General features: G+C 40.8%; 1 protein-coding gene across 2 annotated transcripts in view; it reads right to left on the bottom strand.

Moving 5' to 3' along the window:
* pde8b (phosphodiesterase 8B) overlaps positions 1-15,850 on the bottom strand; it is a 42,714-nt gene extending 26,864 nt beyond the window's left edge. The window contains exons 1-3 of one of the 2 annotated variants that reach the window (XM_022769483.1): positions 15,491-15,850; positions 8,236-8,259; positions 4,746-4,831 (exon numbers count right to left, since the gene is read on the bottom strand). In XM_022769483.1, coding sequence (XP_022625204.1) covers positions 4,746-4,831; positions 8,236-8,259; positions 15,491-15,800 — 420 coding nt within the window. In that variant the 5' untranslated portion in view covers positions 15,801-15,850. The remainder of the gene's footprint in view (positions 1-4,745; positions 4,832-8,235; positions 8,260-15,490) is intronic. The other variant, XM_022769484.1, reaches the window with a different exon arrangement.
* Positions 15,851-23,128: the final 7,278 nt, after the last annotated feature.

Raw genomic sequence — 23,128 nt, 5'->3', positions numbered from 1 at the left:
CAGCGCAATCGCAAATGAATTCTGTATTTCACACCGACAGAACTGAAGCCTGCAGAGCGCAGACTCGTGTTTTTGATCCCACACTGTGTTTTGACCACGAGCACACCAGCCACCTTTGGTACAGTGGTGAGGAAATAGAGCAGTGTAAGAGGCACGTACAGTAGAGACACACACACACACACACGCTCTCATGCACACACAGGCAGCTGGGCTGCAGCCAGAACCAACAGTGCTCAGCTCTGCCTCGCAGCAGCATCACCTCCTGACTCCCTCTAAGGACAACAAAGGATAGAGTGACAGAGGGAGTGCAGGGAGGTGCAGCACAGAGAGAGTGGGTGAAAAACAGAGTCACGACTCCCAACACTTCCTGCACAGTTTTTAAAATCAGGAAGAGAAGTACGATATCTAGATATGGCGTCCTTCACACCTGTAGATAGGGCAAACTGAAAATGGAATATGGGGAAAAAAGAACAGGTGGGAGCGTCAGAAGAAGAAGATGTAAAAGAAGAAGAAGAAGAAGAAGAAGAAGAAGAAGAGGACGAGGGGGAGAAAATGAGCTAGTATTGGTGAGTGCCTGTGAAAGGTCCACAGTCTTTGATCCCGTGCTGGCTTGTGTAACCATGGCACTGCTTTGTGTAACCATGGTGCTAGCATGTGAAATTCCACACACAGAGTACCCAGCCGACCCCGGGACGACGCCGACCGCACACATCTCTGACCTGCCACCCAAATATGTCACCAGCGACGAGCATGGAGGGGGCGCCGTTGGTCTTAATAACCCCCATCTGATGTACACCCAGTCAAACACACTGAAACACATGGCTGCACTCCATCATGTCTCTCACACACACACACACACACACACACACACACACACACACACACACACACACACACACACACACACACACACACACACACACACACACACACACACACACACACACACACACACACACACACACACACACACACACACAGCCTTGTGTTAACTCATTGCTAATTGTACACAAATGAACTTATATTTTCCACAATTACCTGATTACATCATCCTTAAAGTAAATACATATTTTAACTTACAGCATATTTAGATTCACAAACGAAGCAGTCACTTTGTATGAAAACACTGTGCAGTTAGTGCTCAGCTGGCACCGAGGCTTATCCCTGACTTCTGCTGCGAACTGACTCACATTTTCAGAGTTCAGAGGTTAATCCTCCAGGTTTGCACACCCAGGCCAGATGCCTTCTGACGTTAGGAGACTCCCAAACACAGAGTCAGTCATTGGGCTAACTAGCTGTGAGCACTTCATCTGTGTGGGAGTGTAACACAGTCTTAGTGAATCAGAGATAGCACATGAAAGTAAAGGCGGCCCATTGAGATCCTGTGTTTATGTTTAAGGATTTAAGTTTTTATGTCATTATACTGCACAGAATCTCAGGGCGTTTTATACAAAATATGAGTGAATAAGATTTCTGCTGTGAAAGGTTTTTGTAGTAATTATAAAATATTAATAATAATAATAATAATAATAATAATAATAATTGGATTTTGTGAAATTTAACAAAAGACACACACACACACACACACAAACAAAGAAATTATTGATTCCAACTTCTGGAACATGAATATTTGCTGGATTTCTTAAACTTGGTTTGTTGGATAAAACAAGTAGTTTGAATAAATAAATTTTAATTGACATTTTTCAATATTAATTGAGAAACTTTAAATCTGTTTGTTTGGTCCAGAACACACAGATATTCAGTTTTCTGTCACAGGAGATGAAGAAAACCAGTTTTGTTTTCTATTCGAAAAACTGGAACCTGTGAATTCGTGGCATTTTTGCTTAAACTGGAATCACCGCCTCAGGTTTTATGCCTCTGCCAACCAGTTTAAATCCAAGTCTGTCCAGACTCATGCAAAATATGTAGTGAAGACTGTGGAATTTAGGGATATATAAATAAAACTGATTTAACTTGACTTATTTACAGTTAAGCTTTGTTGCTGTTTTTCTGCCGCACGTCTACTGTAATAATGTGTATGTTCATCCAGCAAAACAAACTCTGTGTTTGTGTTCATGTGTTTGGCCAAGAAAGCTCTACACAGTCACTACAGTTTCAAGATCAGTGTCACCACTTTACACAGTCTCCCCATCTGTTCCTGAGCTACAGCGTTGAATAATGACCAGATGTGTTTTTGCAGGACATTATGATGTCACAGTGATGTTGACCTTTGACCTGTTGGATATTAAAATGTCCACACTTCATAATTTTAGCCTACTATTATTATTTTGTGTGAAATTCTGTCATAATTAGTGTTTGAATTCTTGAGCTATGGCCAAAAATTTGTTTTGTGAGGTCACAATTACCTTGACCTTTGACCTTTGACCACCAAATTCAACTTAGTTCATCTTTGAGTCCAAGTGAATGTTTGTACAAAATTTGAAGACATTTCCTCAAGGCGTTGCTGAGATATCACGTTCACGAGAATGAGACGGGCCGGCAGCCCGAAAAACATCATTTACCAATTAACTTTCTATTGATCTAATCAATTAATCGACAAATCTTTTGAATTGTAAATTCTTTCATGTCATGTTTCATGTCATCAGCACTGGTTGTCAGTGAAAGTTCTGCATAATGTTTCCATCCTGCAGGTTAAAGGTTAAAGTAGCACAATTACAAAACCTTTGGATTTTTCCAACAAGATATAATACATCCACTGCAGGAACGTGCATGTTGAATATACAACATGTGTGCGGCTTTACCTTCACTTATCTATGCAGTGAGCGAAGCACATGAATCATTAGATAAGCTGCAGTATCTGGAGAGGTTGAAACTCTCCAGGACTGTGAGGCAGTTAACAGTAAACGTCAAGGAGAACTCGCAATATATAACTCTCTCCTGCAGAGCATTTATCTCCCTCTTTTCATCTCTCCGTTCCTGTGGAAGGAGTGAAGCAGGAGAGGGTCAGGTGAGGTCATGGATCCAGCAGAAGGCTGGAGGTACGACTTTCGTGTGCTGCTTTGGGAGAGCGGTTGAAGGTTTTTATGGGGCATGAGATGTGGTCTTAGAAGGCTTTTTAATAAAGCCCCTGGTCCCTCCACCTGCCTGCACGCAGCCAGAGATTCCTGGTGCGATGTTATTTGGCCTGGTGAGTGAGGAGGAGGAGAGTGAGGAGGAGGAGGAGGAGGAGGAGAAGGAGGGGGCTGAAGGGATAGATCAGGATACTGTAGCTCAACATGAACATGAGTGGCATGCCAGGCCTCTCACATCACTGCAGTGGAGTGGGAACTGGGCTGAACTCAGAAACCCCTGGAGATCGGTCAAAGCGGCGCAGCTCAAACCGAAGCAAATTAAATCAAAGCAATAAACAAAGCACCTAATAAAGAAGCCGATTCCTGACGTAGGAATCCTCCAGAACAAAGGGAATGCTCCGTGGTTACCTGCATCTCCACCAGCTGGTCACCTCCAGGAGCTCTTACTTTCTTTGTTGCATAAGGGCAAATCTGACTAGCACACGTCCTAATCCCTAACCAGAGGAGGATGAGCACAGACAATCCCTGACTCAACTCTACCTAACCTTGCAATATTCCCAAGTTGTTGACAGCCAAGATGATCCCAGCAGGAGGACGACCGACAAGGTGTCTGCAGGTAGTCGGAGGTGAACATCTGACCATCACACAAACTCAGCATCCTCTCAAAGCCAAAAACGTACCGTACAATTAATCAGAATAAGCTCAGCAAAGAGTCAAGATTCCAGTTTTGGCCCATATTATCATCCATAACTGGTATTTATGTCCTTTAAATCAACAAAAAACAACATACAGGACTTGTACTATCAAACTGTTGAATCCATTTTTGCACAGAACACAGACTGTGGATTTTGTCCCTCCTTCACTTCCATTGAAATCACATTAGGATCTAACTGAACAGGAGCAAGCAAAACCTGTTTCAGTATGAGCACCTGACTATTGTTTTAGGACAGACTTGTATTACCTTTTACCCATTTTATATAAACATTTTTATTCTGATTATGTAAACATACTCTTGTATAGATTATGTAAACATTGTCCTTTGATACAGGATAGGTAAAACAACTTCCAACAGCCATCTGTGTTTACCGCTAATCAGCTGATGTAACTGGTTTCCAAGTGGAACAAACAAGAAAATCCCATTGTGACCTGAACATAGCACAAGCATCTACTGGTGATCATCATATCGGTGCACAAGTTACACAAGATGTAAGTAGGTCCACTTGTTGCCAACTGCATTATCTGTACTGCTGCTTTCAAAGCAGGAAGCAACACATAACCATTTATAATTGTATTGTCATTTACATATTTTATCATCTACTGTCTTTGTCTAATTTCATTGTCCTATTTGCCCTTATTTTAATGTACAATTTATATTTTGAGCTACATCTCTGGTATGAAAAATGCTCTATAAATAAAGTTTACTATTATTATTATGACAGCAAGAACTGAAATAATCATTTCAACTGAGACCAATATCAATAATCACCTAAAGTTGTAGAAAAGACATACTCCTGGTTTTTAAAATCAGCATTTTGCATAGTTTTGTGTTCTAAAACAAAAATTCAATCATTTATGTCAGACTGAAGGACATAAGTGTTTATAGTACTTGTCTGCTATTCAAATCATGAAATCTGTTAACATCAAACATCCTCCCTCAAACACTGGTGGTGAGTAAAATGACTCCAGATGTTACAGAGTCTGTGTTTGTCTTACCTGAATTGGCTCTTGAGTCAGTCTCATAGGTCCTACACATTCTTCTGTAGCTGAAACCTGCAGGCAACAGATGAGTGTGTGAGTGACTGTCACAGACCGAGCACATAACACACACACACACACACACAAACACACACACACACAGACCAAAACAAAAGAAAGCTGTGAACACGTCTTACCATTTTACCATTCATGTCCAGAAGCATATTGGCATATTACTTTTCCTTGCACGACCCTGCCTGTCCCTGTTGCACTTCACCTCCTTTCTCACCTCCTACTGTCAGTTTTAAAACGTCATAAGACTTCTCATAAGGCAGATGTCTGGAGTGAAACAGGATACAAGAACAACAGCCTCCTAAAAAACAACAAATATCCGTACGTGTGGATTCTTCACTACAGAGTTTGGTGATCGCCTCTCCTACGCTGCAGACATGGATATTTACATGCAGTATTAGCGCCCAGAATGGAGCTGTCCACTGTGAACCTTCTTTAGAAGGTATTAGCAGCCAACCACCAGATTGAACTCACAGGTTTACTTGCATAATCCTACTGCAGGAGCATCGCACACTGAGCTGTATATATATGTGTCTGAGTGTGTTTTTGTCTTGCAGCCTGCCCGGACAGCTTCTGCAGGCTTCTTAAGCACATGCGTCATTCTGGTGTGAATAAGCAACTCAGCTACATGTGCTTCCTTTTTAGCATATGCATGCACACACATGCTTGCACCATAACACATGGTGAATCAGCTGTGTACCATAACATACTGTATCGCATCAGCTCTGTGTCATGCCGGGGAATTAACCAGCAGTTATTCAGTTATTTTTGAGCAAATTCTGAGTTGTGTTGGTGAGTCATTTTTCCTCATTGAAAGGGATTTATTAGAATATGCTGTTTTTACCAGTAACATATTCGTAAGCAAACACTCATAGCCCACAGGTGAATCCTCCAGATTAAGGTCTCTCTCCAGCTGAAGAGAAATATCCATGAGGTATCAACAAAAAGAGAAAAGAGAGATAAAGAAAATACTGAGAGGGGGATTTAACTTAATTCTACTAGAGGCACCAGCTCCATAATAACGCATGCTATGCACAAACTCCACTCACAGTCACAGAGCAGCTGTGTGACTGAAGCAGTGAGGTAGACAGGAGCTGCACGGTGACTCAACCACTCATCATTACAGTAGTACTTGTCGGTGGTAATTAGGCTTAAAAAAAGGTGGACATACCTCAACCCACACCTAGTCTCAACTAGCCACTACAAACCACTTACTGACCACTAACGTCATCAAGAACCTGTGGGTGCTTCACAAGGAAGCTCACCTGTGTGATTCTGGGTAACATACATGTTGCTTCATGTATGAACAAACTAAAAAATTGCAGCATTCGTAAGCAACAGTGTTGAGACAGTAAGCAGTATAAATAAAGTTGATAAATATTGGTAACTGGTCCTCCTTTGGGACAGTGACGGTGATTTAGTTAGTTAAAGGTTTCATTTAGTGTTCATATTATTTTGTCCTCTGACCTCTTGCAGGTGGAGTATGGCATAAAAACACAATGCTATTTTCAGAGAATGACTATGTTAGATAAGTTTGTACAGCCACACACACACAGTCTACACAAACACGAAGCATACTGTCCTATGTTGGGACGTTGACATTTTCAGATTTAAAGAGCAGAAAGAGCAAAAACACATCAAAACACATAGTATTGATTGTTTCACCCTCAAAAGCTTCATCAGGACTGTGTGGATGAGGTTATATTAGGATGGACTGACAGTGTTCCTGTTGAACACATCACTCACCGTAACACGCTGATTGAGAACAGAAGTGTTCAGGGCCTTTAAAATATAAGGCATAATGTGCCCAGTAATAATAATAATAATAATAATGTCTTATCTCCTGCGCAGAAGACGGGCCTCTTTGCTGCCGTAAACAAAATACATCATGGGGACACAGCACAGCTGCAGCATGAGAGTAACAGCTATCAGGAAGTAGGTGTGTGAAGGCTGTTTGTGACGTTTGTAAGCTGTTAACACACAAAACACTTCCTTCGAGCTGCTTCACACTAAAAATCCACAAGTGAAGATGATGAGTTTTCTACTGTTAAGCAGCTGAAAAAACTGCTAAGTGACTGGGAGCACCTCATCTTGGGTAAACTCTAGCTATGGCTCTTCAGGAACAAAGGAGGAAGTAGAGTGACACTGCTGTAGAGTCACAAATCTACGGCAGGCGAAAACGCAGCAAAAGTGATGCTTTTTCAAACTAAAACATAGCAGTGTGGACGTAGCCTTCGACATGGGAGATTGTTCCCCAACTGTAACTAAGCACTTTAACCCCAACAAAGTCGTTTTTGTACCTGAACCTGACCAAACCTCAACCACAGAGGTGTAAGATCTGAAAAGGCTTTTATTTTTGTAACAGTGATGGGTCACTGACAGATGATAACCTCCTGCTGACGGGCACATCAGATTAGGAAACGCTTATGCGAACTTTTGCTGGTCAAGAAAGCAATCGCAAAATACAGTATATTGTTTTTTCATTTGGAGGACTTGATTTAAACATTTAGGTGTAGAGCTATAAGCGCATTTTACAGTCCGGGGGTCTCTAACTGGGGAGGTTGTTTGGACGTAGAAGTGTTGAAGAAAGCTGAAGGAAACTATGCGTCTATCTAAGGTAGTCAGTTGATGAAAGCAGACTCGCAGGATTGAGTTGTAAAAGTCATGTGGACCTCACATCCCAGCTGTTTGTCTCTGGGAACAAATGCAAAGCTGCGCAGGAATCACTTTCACGCTGTCGGTGATCATGGTGACGTCTTGATGTCGATCAAATAAGAGATGACCTGAGTGAGCGGTGAGAGGGAGAGAAAGAGCCATCAAGATAAGGAGCATCTGGTGGGTCAGTGTTGAAGGCAGTGCGTCAGTGACGATAATTAAAAAGGAAGGGACTCCAAATACATCAGTGTGGTTTCAGGCAGGCTTCACGAGAAAATGAGCAATCCTGTTTTTCACGAAGACAACACAGCTAGACGTGAAACAGAACAGGAAGGAAGGCGGTAGAAACAGGGACAACTCGGCACTGCGAGAACAGTTTGGAGGGAGATCAGTCGGTGGAGTTAGGAGATGATGGAGGAAGTGTTGGGGGAAGTTGTCACAGGACACCACCTCCTCTTAAGTGGGGGTGACAAAACCCTTATGGAAAGACAGGAGAGGGGAAGGAAGATTTAGGACAGAGTACACAGACAAGAGCCTTTGAGAGGTGAGATGAGTGTTACAAGCAAAATGGAGAAAAATGAGAAAGGCTGAAAGTGGGCTCATAAACGTGATTCATAAGGATTCAAAAAACAGGCAGGTGAGGAAAGACAGAAAAGAAGCCAGAGATATTCAAAAAGAGGTGAGAAAGTAGAAAGAAATGAGATGTCGGAGTCCATAGAGAGTTGGAGGGAAGACAAGAGAGGAGAGAAGGAAGAAAGAGAGGAAAGAAGAACTAAACCACAGAGAAAGACCTTTATAATTTTCACTGTGAGATCACAAAGATATACAGTAGATCTAATTAGTTTAAAACGTGCTGTAAGGACACTCAGAGAGGTAGACAAGCGGTAAAAGGAACATAAATAATAAGCTCAAATCCTTAACTCGAAACTGAACTTAAGTGAAACTGGAAGCTGGTAATATGCTGCTGTATAAGCAGGGTAAGTTTGGTATGTTGTGTGTTGATTTCTTTCTCTTTTCTCCTCAGAATAAATCCAGACAACTACACCCTGCCACCACCAAAACCATCATGCCACCACTACAGTTTCCATAACCTGAGGGACGCAGGCAGGATGTATACTGTTGCCATGGAGTAAAGGAGTTAGCTTTGAGCTTGATTCAGCCTTTTTTTGTTTGTTTGTTCACAGACAATAAAAGTCGCAGAGAAGCTAAAAAAAATCTTGGCGTTCAGATTTGATTGAGTTGAGTTTTCACATCCACTGTGAAATCAATGAGCCGATCTACGATGCCTAACTTCTTGTCTATAAGACCACCGCCATGCACCTGTCACCTTTCACCTTTCACCTTGAGCAGTATCGTTGCCTCACATCACCCCCCTCTTCAACTCTCCTGCATCCTGCATTAAACCCCCTCACTTAGCTCTTCAGCTTATTGCTAACATGCTAAAGCTTCCTCTGGGAGTGATTTCAGCTAACTCTATTGTCTTTGTTTGTTTTTGTGAAGCACTTCATAATGTTAGCTTTGAAAGGTGCTGTATAAATAAACTCTTACTTACTGGGGCCCAGGTACATCATGTCATTGTATATACTGTATACATTGTTAGGACACAGATTAAACACTGCTTTCATTGTGGAGGGCCTGCTCTACCATTTCACTGCATATATAATGGCACGGTTTATTCTTCAGAATGCAATAAACTTAACAAAGTTACTGTGTGTTTAACGTATTCTTTTGAGGGTGTTTTCACTGTTTACACTGATTGCAGATTATAAAGATGACTAGTTAGTTTACATTATGGCTGGAGAACAGAAAGAGTTGTTTACACTTACAGGCCAATGTCTAATCATTTTGAGTAAGTGACAAAGAGGGGCGTCGCTCTCATCAAGACTTGACCTTGTGTGTGGCTCTTTGAAACTCAGCAGACTGTTTAGAAATCAGAAATGATACAGGATGACGTTATTGTGGCCTTCAGGGCAGGGATAAATCTTCTTCTGGTCCTATGGATTATGTCACTTCCATCTGTATCTGAAATATTGTTTGATTTATTTTGGTAATGCCAGATAAATACCCGGCAGTCGGCTTTCATCGTCTTACATTACTCATCACTGTGAACATCAGGCCTCGGTGTTTACGTGAATCACAGTCCTTGCATCAAGGCCTCGGCTTATCTGCGGCGCAGGTGGCCTTCTGTCGAGCCTAGATGGACCTGAGGTCAGCCTCAGTCTGTACACTGCTACAGTTATCACCTTTCTTGTCCTTTAGACACGATAAGCTCTCAGTGATCAACTGATATTTGGACGTGGGGCAACTTTGTCACGGGAGCAGGCTTCTTGGATGCAGCCTTCAGATTGGATGATCGTGCTGCCAATAATAGCACGCTGTAGAGGACATTACTGTGCATAGCTGATGTTACAGTAACTGTTGATTAGATCCTCTTTTTTTCTGATGGGTTTTTGACAAATAATTCAAGATTTTTGTGCAGATGAGCAGGTTTTTTTAAACGGGGGTAAACCTGCTAAAAAAAGGCGATTGACTCCTTTTACACAGTCAGCTGAGTTTGCCGGAGAGGACACACACACACACACACACACACACACACACACACACACACACACACACACACACAGTTGAGCTACTAGCTATTACTAGCTACTACTAAAACTAATCCGTTGCGTCTCATTCCTGGTTTAGCAATCCTGAAAGTGTCGGAGCCTCCGTGTGGGACCCACATCTACGGCAGCATCATTTGACCTCGGAGTGAACGCCGACAAAAGCCATGTTAGTGGTTCTTTGTGGATTTTCTGACCAGTGGAAAAGGGGCTTCACATTTATTTTCTACTCTGCTTTGTTAGATATTGTGCAGTCATTGTGTTTTGGCCTCTCTCCTCAAAGTTCCCACCACAGTCCAAAGTCAAATTAGAACAGTAAAACAGCTGATCCAATGTATTGACAGCTTAAAGCTGATGTATCAGTGTTGTTACAGTAAATCAGCCAGTACAGAAATGTCAAATACATGTTTGTTGTCCATCAAAGGAAAGTGATACGTTTGTTTTTAGCCCTGCGAGCGGCATGGCTCTAGAGATGGCAATGTTGGTCACTCAGTCCGTCACTCTGGTCCAGACTGAACTCAATATAGTTATTGATGTCAATAACTATATAAAGAAAAGTTTTGGTCAGGATCAGTGTATTATGAGCTGCAATGGAGTGGTGACCAGTCCAGTGAATTCTATTCATTCTACCCAGGGTATGCTGGGAAATGCTGGCATGGAAAATAAACAGGTACTATTAAGAGAGTTGCTTTCACTCACCCTCTTATGAATCCTTCTTGACTGAGGATCCAGGATAATCCTGGGAAAGATTCTGCCTGATTATTTCAATATTTATTTATGCAATTTGTTACTGCGTGCTATTCCCCAACTGCCCTGCATGAATCTGGTTTGGAAATCTCCCAAAATTCTGCAGCATCTGAATTAGTCTCAAAGTAAGACTTTCAATCAAGACTTTATGTACAGCACTGACCAAATTAATTAAGTCTCTTGTCCTGAAACCACCGTGATCCCTGGTATTAAACTCTTTATTCGGCACTACATTTCAAAACTAAAGAAAAGAAGAGCATGGAAACATGACTGTGCAGAATAAAAATTCAGACTGTGCTCCGGTGAGATAACATGCATGTAAACACACACCTACAGGAACTTCTTTGCATGTAAACAGCTGTCCCAGTCCAACATCCAAACTATTTTCCACTTCACAGCCCGGATGACATTCCTGCTCTCACACACCCCCTTTTCCATCTGAGCTCAGACTACGTCCAAACTAAGTCGGCAAAATCTCAGACACCGTTTACAACAACGTGCAGCCTCACAGCTCAACACTGAAACGCTAAGACAGGAAAATGTCTCATTAAAAACTCCACTTTCTCCACTGCTGCTCTACAGCCACTTACATAGTGTCTCAATGCATCCAAACCCACAATGTGATCTCATTTACCGATTTATCAATTTCTTTTGTCAGACAAGCAAAACAATGGTGACTGGACTGCAGCTCTTGATCAAATTGCTATTTCATGACCATGACGTTGTGCGACAAAATAAACATGAATAGAGGAGAAAGTGAGTCTTTTAGTGGCTGTTTTCACTTCCAGAGTCTCGGGACTGACACCGGATGAAGCACAATAACACACTGGCTTATTCTCTTTTTTCCAGGATTTCACTTCTCTTTCATTTGACAACTACTACAGATGATTCTGAAGCTATAAGGTCAATGAAAACAACAGCTGATAGAAAGGTACTGAAAAAAAAAAGCAATACAACAAGATGATAAACAGGAACTTACATGCAAAGTGCATCAATTTACAGTCAACAGGAGGAGGAGATTTACTTTTATACAACAATGGATTCTGCAGCATGCTCTCGCAAACAAAGGCCTGTTATCAGTTCAGGTGAGCCTTGTTAGGTTGAGCTGGAGTCCCGCCCCCAGCCCACCTCTGCCTGGGCAGGATTCAGGATTTTTCAACAGTGACATTTAAAGTGATGCTCACAGAGAGGATTAGAGGCGACAGGGGGCTGTCTTCCTCACACTACAGCTTAACAGACCACAAAGGTTTTTCTGAGCAGACAAACAGCAACATTTTCCAAAAGCTAAAAAACAAAAACAAAAAAAAAAAAACAGATTCAGATTCACTCTGAAAAGCATTTTTGAAAAACCGTCCTTTGTGTGAAAACTTTGGCTTAGTGAGAACGGATATTCACGTGATCCAACGTAGATCCACTTCCTACACAGGTTCTCTCAAATAGCACAAGGAATACGTAGATGTACTTTTTCAGTATTGGTGAGAATAGTAATGTGAACCTATGAGAGAATGTGATGCCCGTACTGCTCCGGCTTTGTTTTTGAGACATCACAAAGGATATACGGGCTCTGCCTACACTCAGCTTTGGTGTATACACTCACATTATTGTAATGTGTAAACCAAAATTAAAACCTGGACAGTTACGCAAACAAGGACTCGCGGATCTAAGACCAGAACAGCTGTTTTTCTTTCAGAATTTATGTACTAGAATCAGCATTTTTTTTCCTTCAGGAGTGTGTCATCGTTACTTTATCGTTTCCCTGTATCCGCTAAGATCTGTGAACTTTTTTTTTTTTTACTCTTGGCTGCATTTTGATGCAGATTTTGATTGTCTAATGTTTCTTGTCATCATGACGTTGGTCTTTTGTGCCGCTGTTTGTTGCTGACCTGTTTTCTTCTTCTTTCTTGTATCGTGTCACCTGTTGCCTTTTGTCACATGCACACTTTGTTTGTGTTATCTTTCTATTTCTATTCTCAATAATGTCATTTTGTTTGCAAAGATAAACAAATATAAAGAATAAAAAAATCCTTCTATAAAGCTACTGTCAGATTAGGCGGACAGCGTTCTTAGATTAGTGAACATGTACTGCTGCTGTTCACTGAACTTTTGTGCGTCTAAACGAGAGGTGATCACAACGATGCTGTGAAACTGCTAATTCACTCTGCTCTGTATATTCTTATAAGTCAGTGTCTGTGTGAGAGGCCCTGGGGGGATCTCTGTACAGGCCACCAGCATCAGCTCCTTCACATGTGACTGTTGACACCCCTGCTGTACTGACCAGAGGGGTAAACAAATGACTTGTGTATATAAACATGCACACACACACACACACACACGCGCACGCACACACAAACACACACGGGAGCGTGATCAACACCATGGCAGATTATCAAGATCCTGCAGGGGAAGGCAGATGGTTTTAATAATAAATGGTATCATTGATCCTCTCTCAGTCCTCAGAGACAGAGGGGAGCTGAGGGAGAGCGGAGAAACAGCTGACACACACACACACACACACACACACACACACACACACACAGAAACACACACAGCCACCCTAAACTCATGACACAAATCTATAAAAGGTATAAAAATGCTGGACCTAAATGTTACTATGCTGTAGCAATATGTTCTATGATTTCAGCCGCTGATGAGAAACATCCTGTTAAGACGACTGAATGTTTTCACTCAAACCACATACTGTGCCAATTTCCCTCCATATTAGGACCAGACAAGACAAGTATAAGTAACAAATTAATGAAAAGTGAGAATTAAAGAGCGTGGGGCTTGTTGAGCCTCTGTAAAGTCTAAACGCTCAGTCCAGAATTATATTAATCACACTCTATTTAAAAAAGAAACATCTACAAATGTCAAACAATGGCAGTTTTTAGTTTTGTTAAACTGTCCAAATCTCTTGTAGGCCTGAATGGGTTAATCTATTCTGAGGGTCTGATGACACGATCATCTGCTGCACTACTTCTTAACAAAACACAGCTATATCCTCTAGGGTTCGATCATAAATATAAGGAAGTATCTGTTCACATGCTCCCTCATGAGAGAGATCCATCAACAAGTGAAAAGCACACAATTAATATGACAAGATGTGTACACAACTCAACAAGCTGAAACACTTCCCAACTGCTGAGTGAAACTGCTGAGGAGGGCTGATGTTTTAAAACTCAGATTTTTATGTATTAACTCATTCACTAACTTATTAATTTGTTTCATCACGTTAAGAACATTTTCCATGTTAAATGCAATGAGCTATTACACAACAGCTAAGCTGATTTTTGTGTGTCGAAGTTCATTCTTTACCTTTTTCTTGACAAAAGATCTTAACTTCGGTCCATGTTTTAGCTTTTTTTTCTTTTCTTCATTTGTCATCACAAGCTCTGCCCGCAGAGAAAGACCTTCACATGTGGTTGAAAGCTCCAGAAAAACCAGGTAAGTACAGCCTGAGTTTTTCTACAAACATTCATTTAAGTCTGAAGTCATCCCCCGTGATGGATGTAATGAGCTGTTAACTTGATAACTCATTTAATCTTTTCTTAATAATTTAGATTATTAGGCTAATAGCTTCTCTCCCATGCTGAATTTGACTAAATCTGTCAGTTTGGCGACTTTTAGCAGAAGCAAACTTCAGGATGCCACGCAGAGCCATCAGAGCCTTAAACTGTCCACTGGAATTAACACAGTTTAATAAAGGGATGAAGTCAGATTGTAAAACATCAGATGGGCCGGATGAGATGAGTTTTGTCACTTTGGTGCAAACACTCTGTTGCTGAAGAACGAACCAACTGGATACACGTTTCTGCTCATTTGACAGTTTATACTGTTTCTGGGAACCTTTGCCTGGAGGCTGCTGGGCTGCGCTTAGAGATAAAAAACAATAGTCCGTAAACAAACTTTTGCTATAAGACAGAGAGTATAGACTACACCTCCTCTTGACAAAGCTGATAGTGAGGAAAATGTGCAGAAGGGATTTGTGAGACAACTTCACCGACATCTATAAGATGCATGGAGACGGGAAATAGTCTGAAGTGGTCAAAACTCCACCAAAACTTTAGCGTCAAAGCTGATCTTTAAGTAACACTTAAAGATAGATGACAGATGACATTTAATCAATGGTTTATAACACACTATAATGTTCTTGAACGTAGATATAAGTGTTTATAAATGTATTTGTCAACAACTATAAGCACTCAAAGGTGGAGGCTGTTAATGACCATACAACAAAACACAGCTGCTTACAACCACATCACAGTATTATAAAACATAATTGTTAATATAGTGCCTGCAGATGCTCAACTAGGGTCCAGTAAGTCAGATAGATGCTTAACTACAAAGTCTTTTTATTGATAAATCACTGAATCTGAAAGCTCGTCTGTCATTTAGTATAAACGCATCTACAGCAGAGTGAAACACATCAGATCCTCCGCTAACACAACCACTGTCTTATCATGTCATACATTAACTGATAATCACTGTGCTCACTAATGGCCGGCAGCAGGGAGGGTAGTGAATGAGATCCGCCTGAATGAACTACAGTGACTGTAATTTGACCAACAGGCTTGGGCCTCCTCTGATAACAAACAAATAAACAAACAAACAAACATTAAGGCCTCCTCACGTGTGATTCTCACTCACGACCCGGTGATGATGCTGAGCCTGTGCCAGTGCCAGTACACCGTGTTTGCTCCCTGCTGTACTCTACCTTGACGCTGGTGTGGCTGGTCTGCGTCTCGGCCTCGATGCGGCTCTGTCCTCCGCTGTTCTCCTTGCGATCCCGGTACGAGTTGTTCCGCGAGTGCCGGCTCTGGTAGGTGATGACGGAGGGGATGGTCTCGGCCGCATCGGTCTTGATGAAGAGCCCGTGTAGCGTGGCCGCGGTGCCCTGAGAGATGGTGGTGGTCTGGTGGGGGGAGTTGGATTCGTCTGAGTCTCGGCAGTAGATCACCCCGCTCTGAGAGACGTGGATACTGGGAGCGCAGCCCATACCTCAGCGACGCGCCTCCAGAGTCAGATCCCAGATAATAAACACCGACGCTTTGGGTACCACCTTCCTGTCGTCCACAGCTGCCTGCACACAGGCTGCTGTTTTCTCCGGGCATCGGCTGCGGGCTCGAATCGCTCTCTCCTCCACACACCTCCGTTTGGGCACATTAAGGGAGGGGGGTGGGGGGGGGGAAACGTGAGGTGCAGATGATTGTTTAATTCATGCGTCCCGTGAATCCGGTTCCTCCTCAGCCTCCGCTATTGTAGGATCTTGGAATTCGACATCATGTTCAGGACAAACGGTGTTTCAGGATATAATCTCGACCTGGCTGCTGCTCTGTATCAACCGCCAGCGCGTCTATGAAATGACCCGGACTAATGAATCAAATTAATAAATGGACTAAACCACCTGGCTGCTCCTCATCACCTCTTGCTTCATATCCGGCTTTGTGTCTCCGCTCATCCTATGTGACTCGCTCGCATTTTAGGCCTGTGGAGAGGAGCTGGCTTTATGACATCTCCTCTCTGTCTCTACTTTAGTTATTCTCTGCTTGCCGATCATTGGCCACGGTCCATCTCCTCTCTCTCTCTCTCTCCCTCTCTCTCTCTCTCCCCCTCTCTCTCTCTCTCTCTCTTTACATCACACTGACATTATATCACAGCTGTCTCTCCATCATGACCCTCTAATCTCCCCAGAGTCCCTGTCCTGACTCCAGGAGTCAGTTATGGGCCCCACTATGCTGAATTAGACATAATGCTTTCAAAGTAATGGAGGCCTGATGAAAAACCACTCACTGCCGATTTCTCACCTTCTCTTTAAGCTCATGTATTATTTATATCTCGTGATATAATCTTATATGTCTTGAATTTGGCAAAAATGGTGCTGTTGTCTAACTGTGCCTTGGTCTGGGGGGGTCAGAGAAGAATGACCTTTGACATCTGACCTTTGGCAATGCTGTTAGGCTATAGTAGGGAGAAATCAGCACCAAGGGTGTGAACTAATAAAGATGACAAAATTTGCAACTGATGGTTGTTTTCATTATCGATTAATCTGATGATTATGTTCTCTATTACTTAATTGTTTGTTCTATAAAATGTCAGAAGAGTCTAAGCTGATATGTTCTGTTTGCTGGTTTTGTGTGACCACTAGTCCACCACGGAAAGATAATCACTGCACGAATGATATATGACAAAGAAAAGCAGCAAATCTTCTCATGTTTGGCATTTTTCAAGACAAACTGAATAAATTATCAAAATGGCTGGTGATAGATTTTCTTGATGATGATCGATCAATGAAAATTACAATACCCCATACTGCAGGGTTTTATGTATTGCAACTAATGAGTTTATTAATTTAATTATTCTTTAACTTTTCTCTATTCCACAATGACCCTTCAATAATGGGCAAATATGCTCCAATAATGAAGCTAAATGATGAGTTAATAAACAGATGAATAAACATATAACTGTGGTAATTATTCAATAGTTATTCAAAAGCAGCCGTTATTATTTGAACAAACTTAATAATTGGTTGACCATGTGAAAGTCTTACTGTTGAATCATTTTTCAAATTCAACAGTGATTATTTAATTAACCGTAAAACATTTTACAAAAGAAGAGATGTGAGGCTGCCTGTTGCTTCAAGCTGTGAATTTTGACATTTCATAGATTAAACTATTAATTAATTAATCAAAAAGTACATTATTAGATCATGAAAATAACAGTTTGGACCAGTCCTACTTGGATTGATCCAAAAGCACTGTTCCACTTCCTTTGGCTGGAGTACATCCACCTCCAGGACAGAGACCAGTATTTCCTTTGGTGTGTCTTGTTCAGGTCTTTGCTGTGAGGCACGATTTAGACCGAGTAGCCATTATGTCAGTCAGAGTGTTTCATTAACTCACTCAGGCAACAGTGACTGCTAAATGAGGACCAAGTAGCCAACATATAAATATTAATGGGCTATTCTTTTTGTTAAACCTTCAATAGATTGGTTTAACAGCTCAGTGTGTGGGGGCCAATGGCACAGCAAGGCTTCAGTCATGGTTACCACTGGCCACCATTTGGCTCTGCCATCCCTCCAGCTTTATCTTGACCCTTTAAACCAACTATGATCAACATTGATGATCACACAGCTGAAACACCTCTGATAAACCATATATTCACTACCTGTCCAGCACCAAATGACAAACACATAAAGTTAGCAACAAGCTAATGAACATAGTGGAGCATTTAGCAGCTAGAGAGTCAGATGTTTCCCTCAGGAGCTGGTGGAGACCAAACACAGAGCTAAAAGAGGGTGAATACTGTACTTTCATTCATCAGGTGGACACAAACATGACTCCAAATGTACGCTGATGTCGCTTTGCGTCTGCTGGACGTGTAAATAAACAAAGATTTGCCACATAGCAACTCAAAAGGCAACAATATGGCAGTGTTGTGTTTACAGCTTGTTTCTGCTGCTCCCAAGTGGCCAAAAAAAATCTATGTATGCAACTTTAATAGCCATTAAGTATGCAGTCATAAATGTTAGTAAACTGTTAGCAAATGCCATTTCTGACTTTCTAACAAGTCATCACATCTGCAGTTGTAAATGTTTATTGTTGAACATTTAGAAGTAATAAATTTATCAACCATTACTAAAGTTAGTAGTAATGTATAAAACCTTTGTAATAAAAAGATGCCTGAATGAGTGAGTAATTTGAAGCTGTTTAATATGTGCCCTACATCACAGGTATGAATCAAATGAGGAAATTTGACTTTCCACAGTTCATCTGTCAGGAAATTAAAGCGTGTTTTTAAACACACACACTTGGTTTACTACCCTGCAACAAGTGAAGAGAAGCAGCTTTAACACTTTACATATGGGCAGGCCGGGCCGGTGTCCAGGCTGGGATTATAGCAGCACATAATCATTTCAGTGAGTGACACTGAAAAGACCATCAGCATCACTTCATCAAGTGTAGCCATATGTACAAATACACCATAGGCTGATATGATTTATCTACTACAGATACCTAATAAGTACGAGCTGGAAAATAAGTCTCAATACTTTCTATAACTCTAATAAAAGAGGAAAAGACACATGGAGCTATAGTGTTATAGGAAAATAATCCCTGCTTTCCTTTAAGCAGTGGTGCAAAGTCACTAAGTACATTTAACTCTGGCACTGCACTCAAGTATCTTTCTGACATACTAAGATTTTCCATATAAAACCGTATAAAATTAGCTCCATTTCAAGCACAACAAAACATTAAAATGCTGTGCACACATCAATACATCAGTAATAATACTCCAACAATGTGGCTTATAATAGTATTAATAAGTAATATCAATATATTTTGATACTTAAATACATTTTGCTAGTGATACTTATGTTTGTTAATGCAGGAATTTGACATCTAATTGTGTATTTTTACAACAGGGTATTGTAAATTCAGCTTAAGTAAATGATCTAAACACTTTTCCCAACACCTCTGTTAGGTATAAACTATTGTCACTGTGGTTATTTGTGTCTGAGAGTGTGTACAATACATCTTATTTAACATGCTATTAAATGATCTCCTGTTGAGACTGCAGACAGCCCCCTGGTGGCAGGCCTCACACATTTTCAACTGGGTTTAAAACTGTGGATTACTAGCACCCTATCAAACCAGCATATTCAAGATCAAATACCGTCATACAAGCCTGAGTTCACTAATTATCTTCATATCTTTCTATATATTCTAGGCTGCAGCACCACTTTTATTTGGTGGCCTGGCAAACCACAGATACAAATTTCAACAAGCTGACAATAGCTGTTCACAACTAACCAATACAATATATTAATCCACCATTTTGACATTGCTTAAGCACATGAAAGTTATACACATCATGAGAGTAAATAGACATATTCTAGCACTTCAGCAATTTACTTTTCTTCAGGTATTTCTCAGCTTAAAAGGAGTCTTACGAAGAAACCTGCAGGTAAAACCACAGTAGGAATAGTCTGACAAAATATGTACTATATATAAAGCTACTGCTGGAGGACACCTTTGCTTATATAATAATATTTTTCCATGACACAACCACACACACCCTCCTCCTCTGACTCTGCTTTAAATGCCCATCATGAGAGATAAGTTACAGGCATGTGGTGCAGCATTGGTTTGGCTCTGTGTGCGTTAACCTAATGATTTGTCTACTGTGTAGTTGTTTTCCCTTGAAGCACGAAGCAAACATTTTTTTAAAACTGCAGTAACTTCTTACCTTTCGTGGTCCATTGGGAAATATAGCACTTTCCTCTGTTGACAGTCCGCTCATGTCTTTAAGCCACGATGTTTTGTCCTTCAATGTGAAATCAAAATAATGGGGAATTCAGCCTAAGAGTGCACTGTATACAATGTAAATACATATGTGACACTATAGCCTAAAACTGTATTAGTAGCTGCCGACTTACGAGGGGTCCCACAGGTACCGAGTGGATAGTTAGTTAGTGTCGGCCCCTGAACTTCATAACCTCCCAGGTCCGGACTGCACCGGCAGGCTCGGTGTCCGTGCGGCCCTAGTGTCCTCACTACTCTAATAATCTTAAGTCCTGCTACTTTATTATTTTACTTCACTACATTTCAGGGGAAAAATACTTTTTACTCTACTGCATTTACCCGACAGCTTTAGTCACTAGATACTTCAAAGATTTACCTTAAAAAGATATGAACTTATGAAATATGACGCACTTTTAAATAAAAGATTAGCTAAAGCAGTTGAAATCTTTTCCACTTGTTAAGATGTTAAGATGCTTGTTGCTCTTCAGGTGCGATTCCGTGGGAGTATTTTTACTTTAAAAGTTATAATGTGTAACTTTGACGCATTAAAATGTCTAAAAAGACTAGACCTGTGTTTTATATTTCTCTATTTTGTACTTACATTATCACAAATGTTCCCAGCGATTCTCAAATTTAGCTAATCATGATTTTAACGGCAGTTTTCAGTTGGTCGCCAGTCAATGACGTCATATTTCCTATGCGCATGCGTCGGCGTTGTGGCTAAAAATTGACTCTTTTTTTTTTAAGATACACTTTTTACATCTTGGTAGTTTTCGACTTTGTATTTTAATAGTTTGAAGGATTTTAGTCATCGGACGTCTGGATCTGGGGTTACCAGAGAAAAAAGCTAGGCTAATGTTAGGCAGCTCATTTCCTAGCCGCTCAGAGACTTCCTGTGTTGACCTGACAGCATCTGAGAATCACCGACTTTTGAAGTGAAACTGTTTTATTCGGTGTGTCTACTGGCTTTGATCGCCTTGTCCAATCCGATATATAGAGGAGGACACTTCTGCGGATAATTCGGCTGCCGTTAAACCTCCCCCGCACATCCGGATCATAAGTTATCAGAGAAACAATCGAAACAAAGCTAAGCAGCCATCACCAAACGCAGTCTTGTGGTGTTGTTTTAATTGAGAGTCCCCTTGTGTAAGAAATTACTTCTGCCAAAAGAACAGTAACTGCAAAATGCACTAATGTAGTATCATAAATAGTCCTGATATACTGACAAATGGAGGGCCATGTAAATGTAAAGATATATTATTTTATGTGACTGTCAAAGATCAGGGCAAGTTTCAGCTGCGGGTTCTTGATCCTTCAATATTGTCTTGATATATAGTGAGCATTCAGTGTATTTTCCCTCAGACAGCAGATTCAAAGTCTAAAAACATCTGACATATTTAGATATAAGATATTATTAAGTATAGGCTACATAAGATAAGTAGCCTTACACTGTTATAGCGATGTACCCACATATGGCTCCAGGGATTTCATCGTCAGAGGTTTACCCCACCACTTTGGTCCAGACCAAAATATCTAAACTATTGGATTGATCACCGTGAAATCTTGTAAAGACATTTATATCCCCCTGAGGATGAACTGAAATAACTTTGATCATCTTCTGGGTTTTCATGTGGCGCCATTGTCAGCTACAAATATCAGTTTGTACAGTAATTTGATTTATGACTGAATACCAGAAAAAAAACTAATGGCATTCCCATCAGCTTCAAATAGACTTTGTGTTTAGTGCTAATTAGCAAGTTTTAGCATGCAAACTATGGAGATGGTGACAGTGGTAAACATTGTTGGTTTAATAACTACATTAACACAGTTCTTTGTGGCTGTAATGGCTCTGAAAAGATCCCTTCCTAAAGACACTATAACAGAAGTGATGAGAAAAAATCTATTCCAAAGTTTGATAAAGCTAATATGAGACTTCAAGAGCCAGTTAGTCAAATCAAGTGAGTCTCTCTAAAAGTCACAGTCTTTTCAGAATAAAATTTCTCATACATTTTGTCAATGTTTCCTTGCTGCTGTGATGAAGCTACAGTCAATGTGTACTAAAAACAACTTTAATTACATGGAAAATGTTAATTTCCTTTGTCTAAAAACAGAATAATTAACTACAGCTGAATGTTGTCCTCAACTTCATGGTTAATATGGAGGAACAATTACAGTGACCATTAACTTTACACTGCAGGTTTAAGGTCAGAACTTCTCTTTTTTAAGTTTGGGATAATGCTTTCTCCTTTTCATGGAGGTCAGAGGTCACGTTATCGACCGTCTCTAGAGTGTGTGAGTTGTGTGCGTGTGTGTGTGTGTGTGTGTTCATTTGGACAGATGCTGAAGTTGCTGAACATTGTTTTAACAGGGCCAAATCATCATGAACGTGTATTTTCAGTTCATTCTTGACCTGAGAAACAGCAGTTGACAAAACTCATCAAATCAAATTCGTGTGGCACATCTGAATGAGGGCTGTGAAACAACTGCTTTGGATGCATTTTTATGTAATTTGACAGATTATCATTAAATGCTGTTCCATAAAAATTTCACCAACAAAATGCATAAAAGCCTTAGTGTTCAATTTGAAACAGGGGTGTAACTCCTGCAGGCTCCTCAGCTGGCCAGCAGATGGCAGGAGAAGTACAGCAGGTGAGATCAGCAGATCAGCTCCACAGCCTGAGCTCTAAGGTGTTTCCTTTTTCTTTCTTTACATTTTTTTCTTGAGCATTGTGTGGAAAAAGGGGGCATGCCCAAAGTGACATACCCGAAGATTGTCTTGATAAAAAAAAAAAAAAAGTGCTATTTTTCCTCTGGAAACAAAGGCAGCAGATTGAGATCGCAACAGGGAAACAGACAAACAAAGGTGTTCCATATTGGTCAGTAATCAGACAACAACTGAGACTATGAGATGACACATTTTCATCAGAGACTGTAAATACGTAAGACTGTACATAAGACCAAGCAGGTGGGTGGTAAATCAAACAAGCCAATAAACAGGATATAAATGATCTTCTCTGAGTTATAG

This window comes from Seriola dumerili, unplaced genomic scaffold (assembly GCF_002260705.1).
Source record: "Seriola dumerili isolate Sdu_G_001 unplaced genomic scaffold, Sdu_1.0 BDQW01003014.1, whole genome shotgun sequence".
Lineage (NCBI taxonomy): Eukaryota > Metazoa > Chordata > Actinopteri > Carangiformes > Carangidae > Seriola > Seriola dumerili.
Note: the sequence above shows the minus strand (reverse complement) of the source record. Positions and strands in the feature narration are given on the sequence as shown.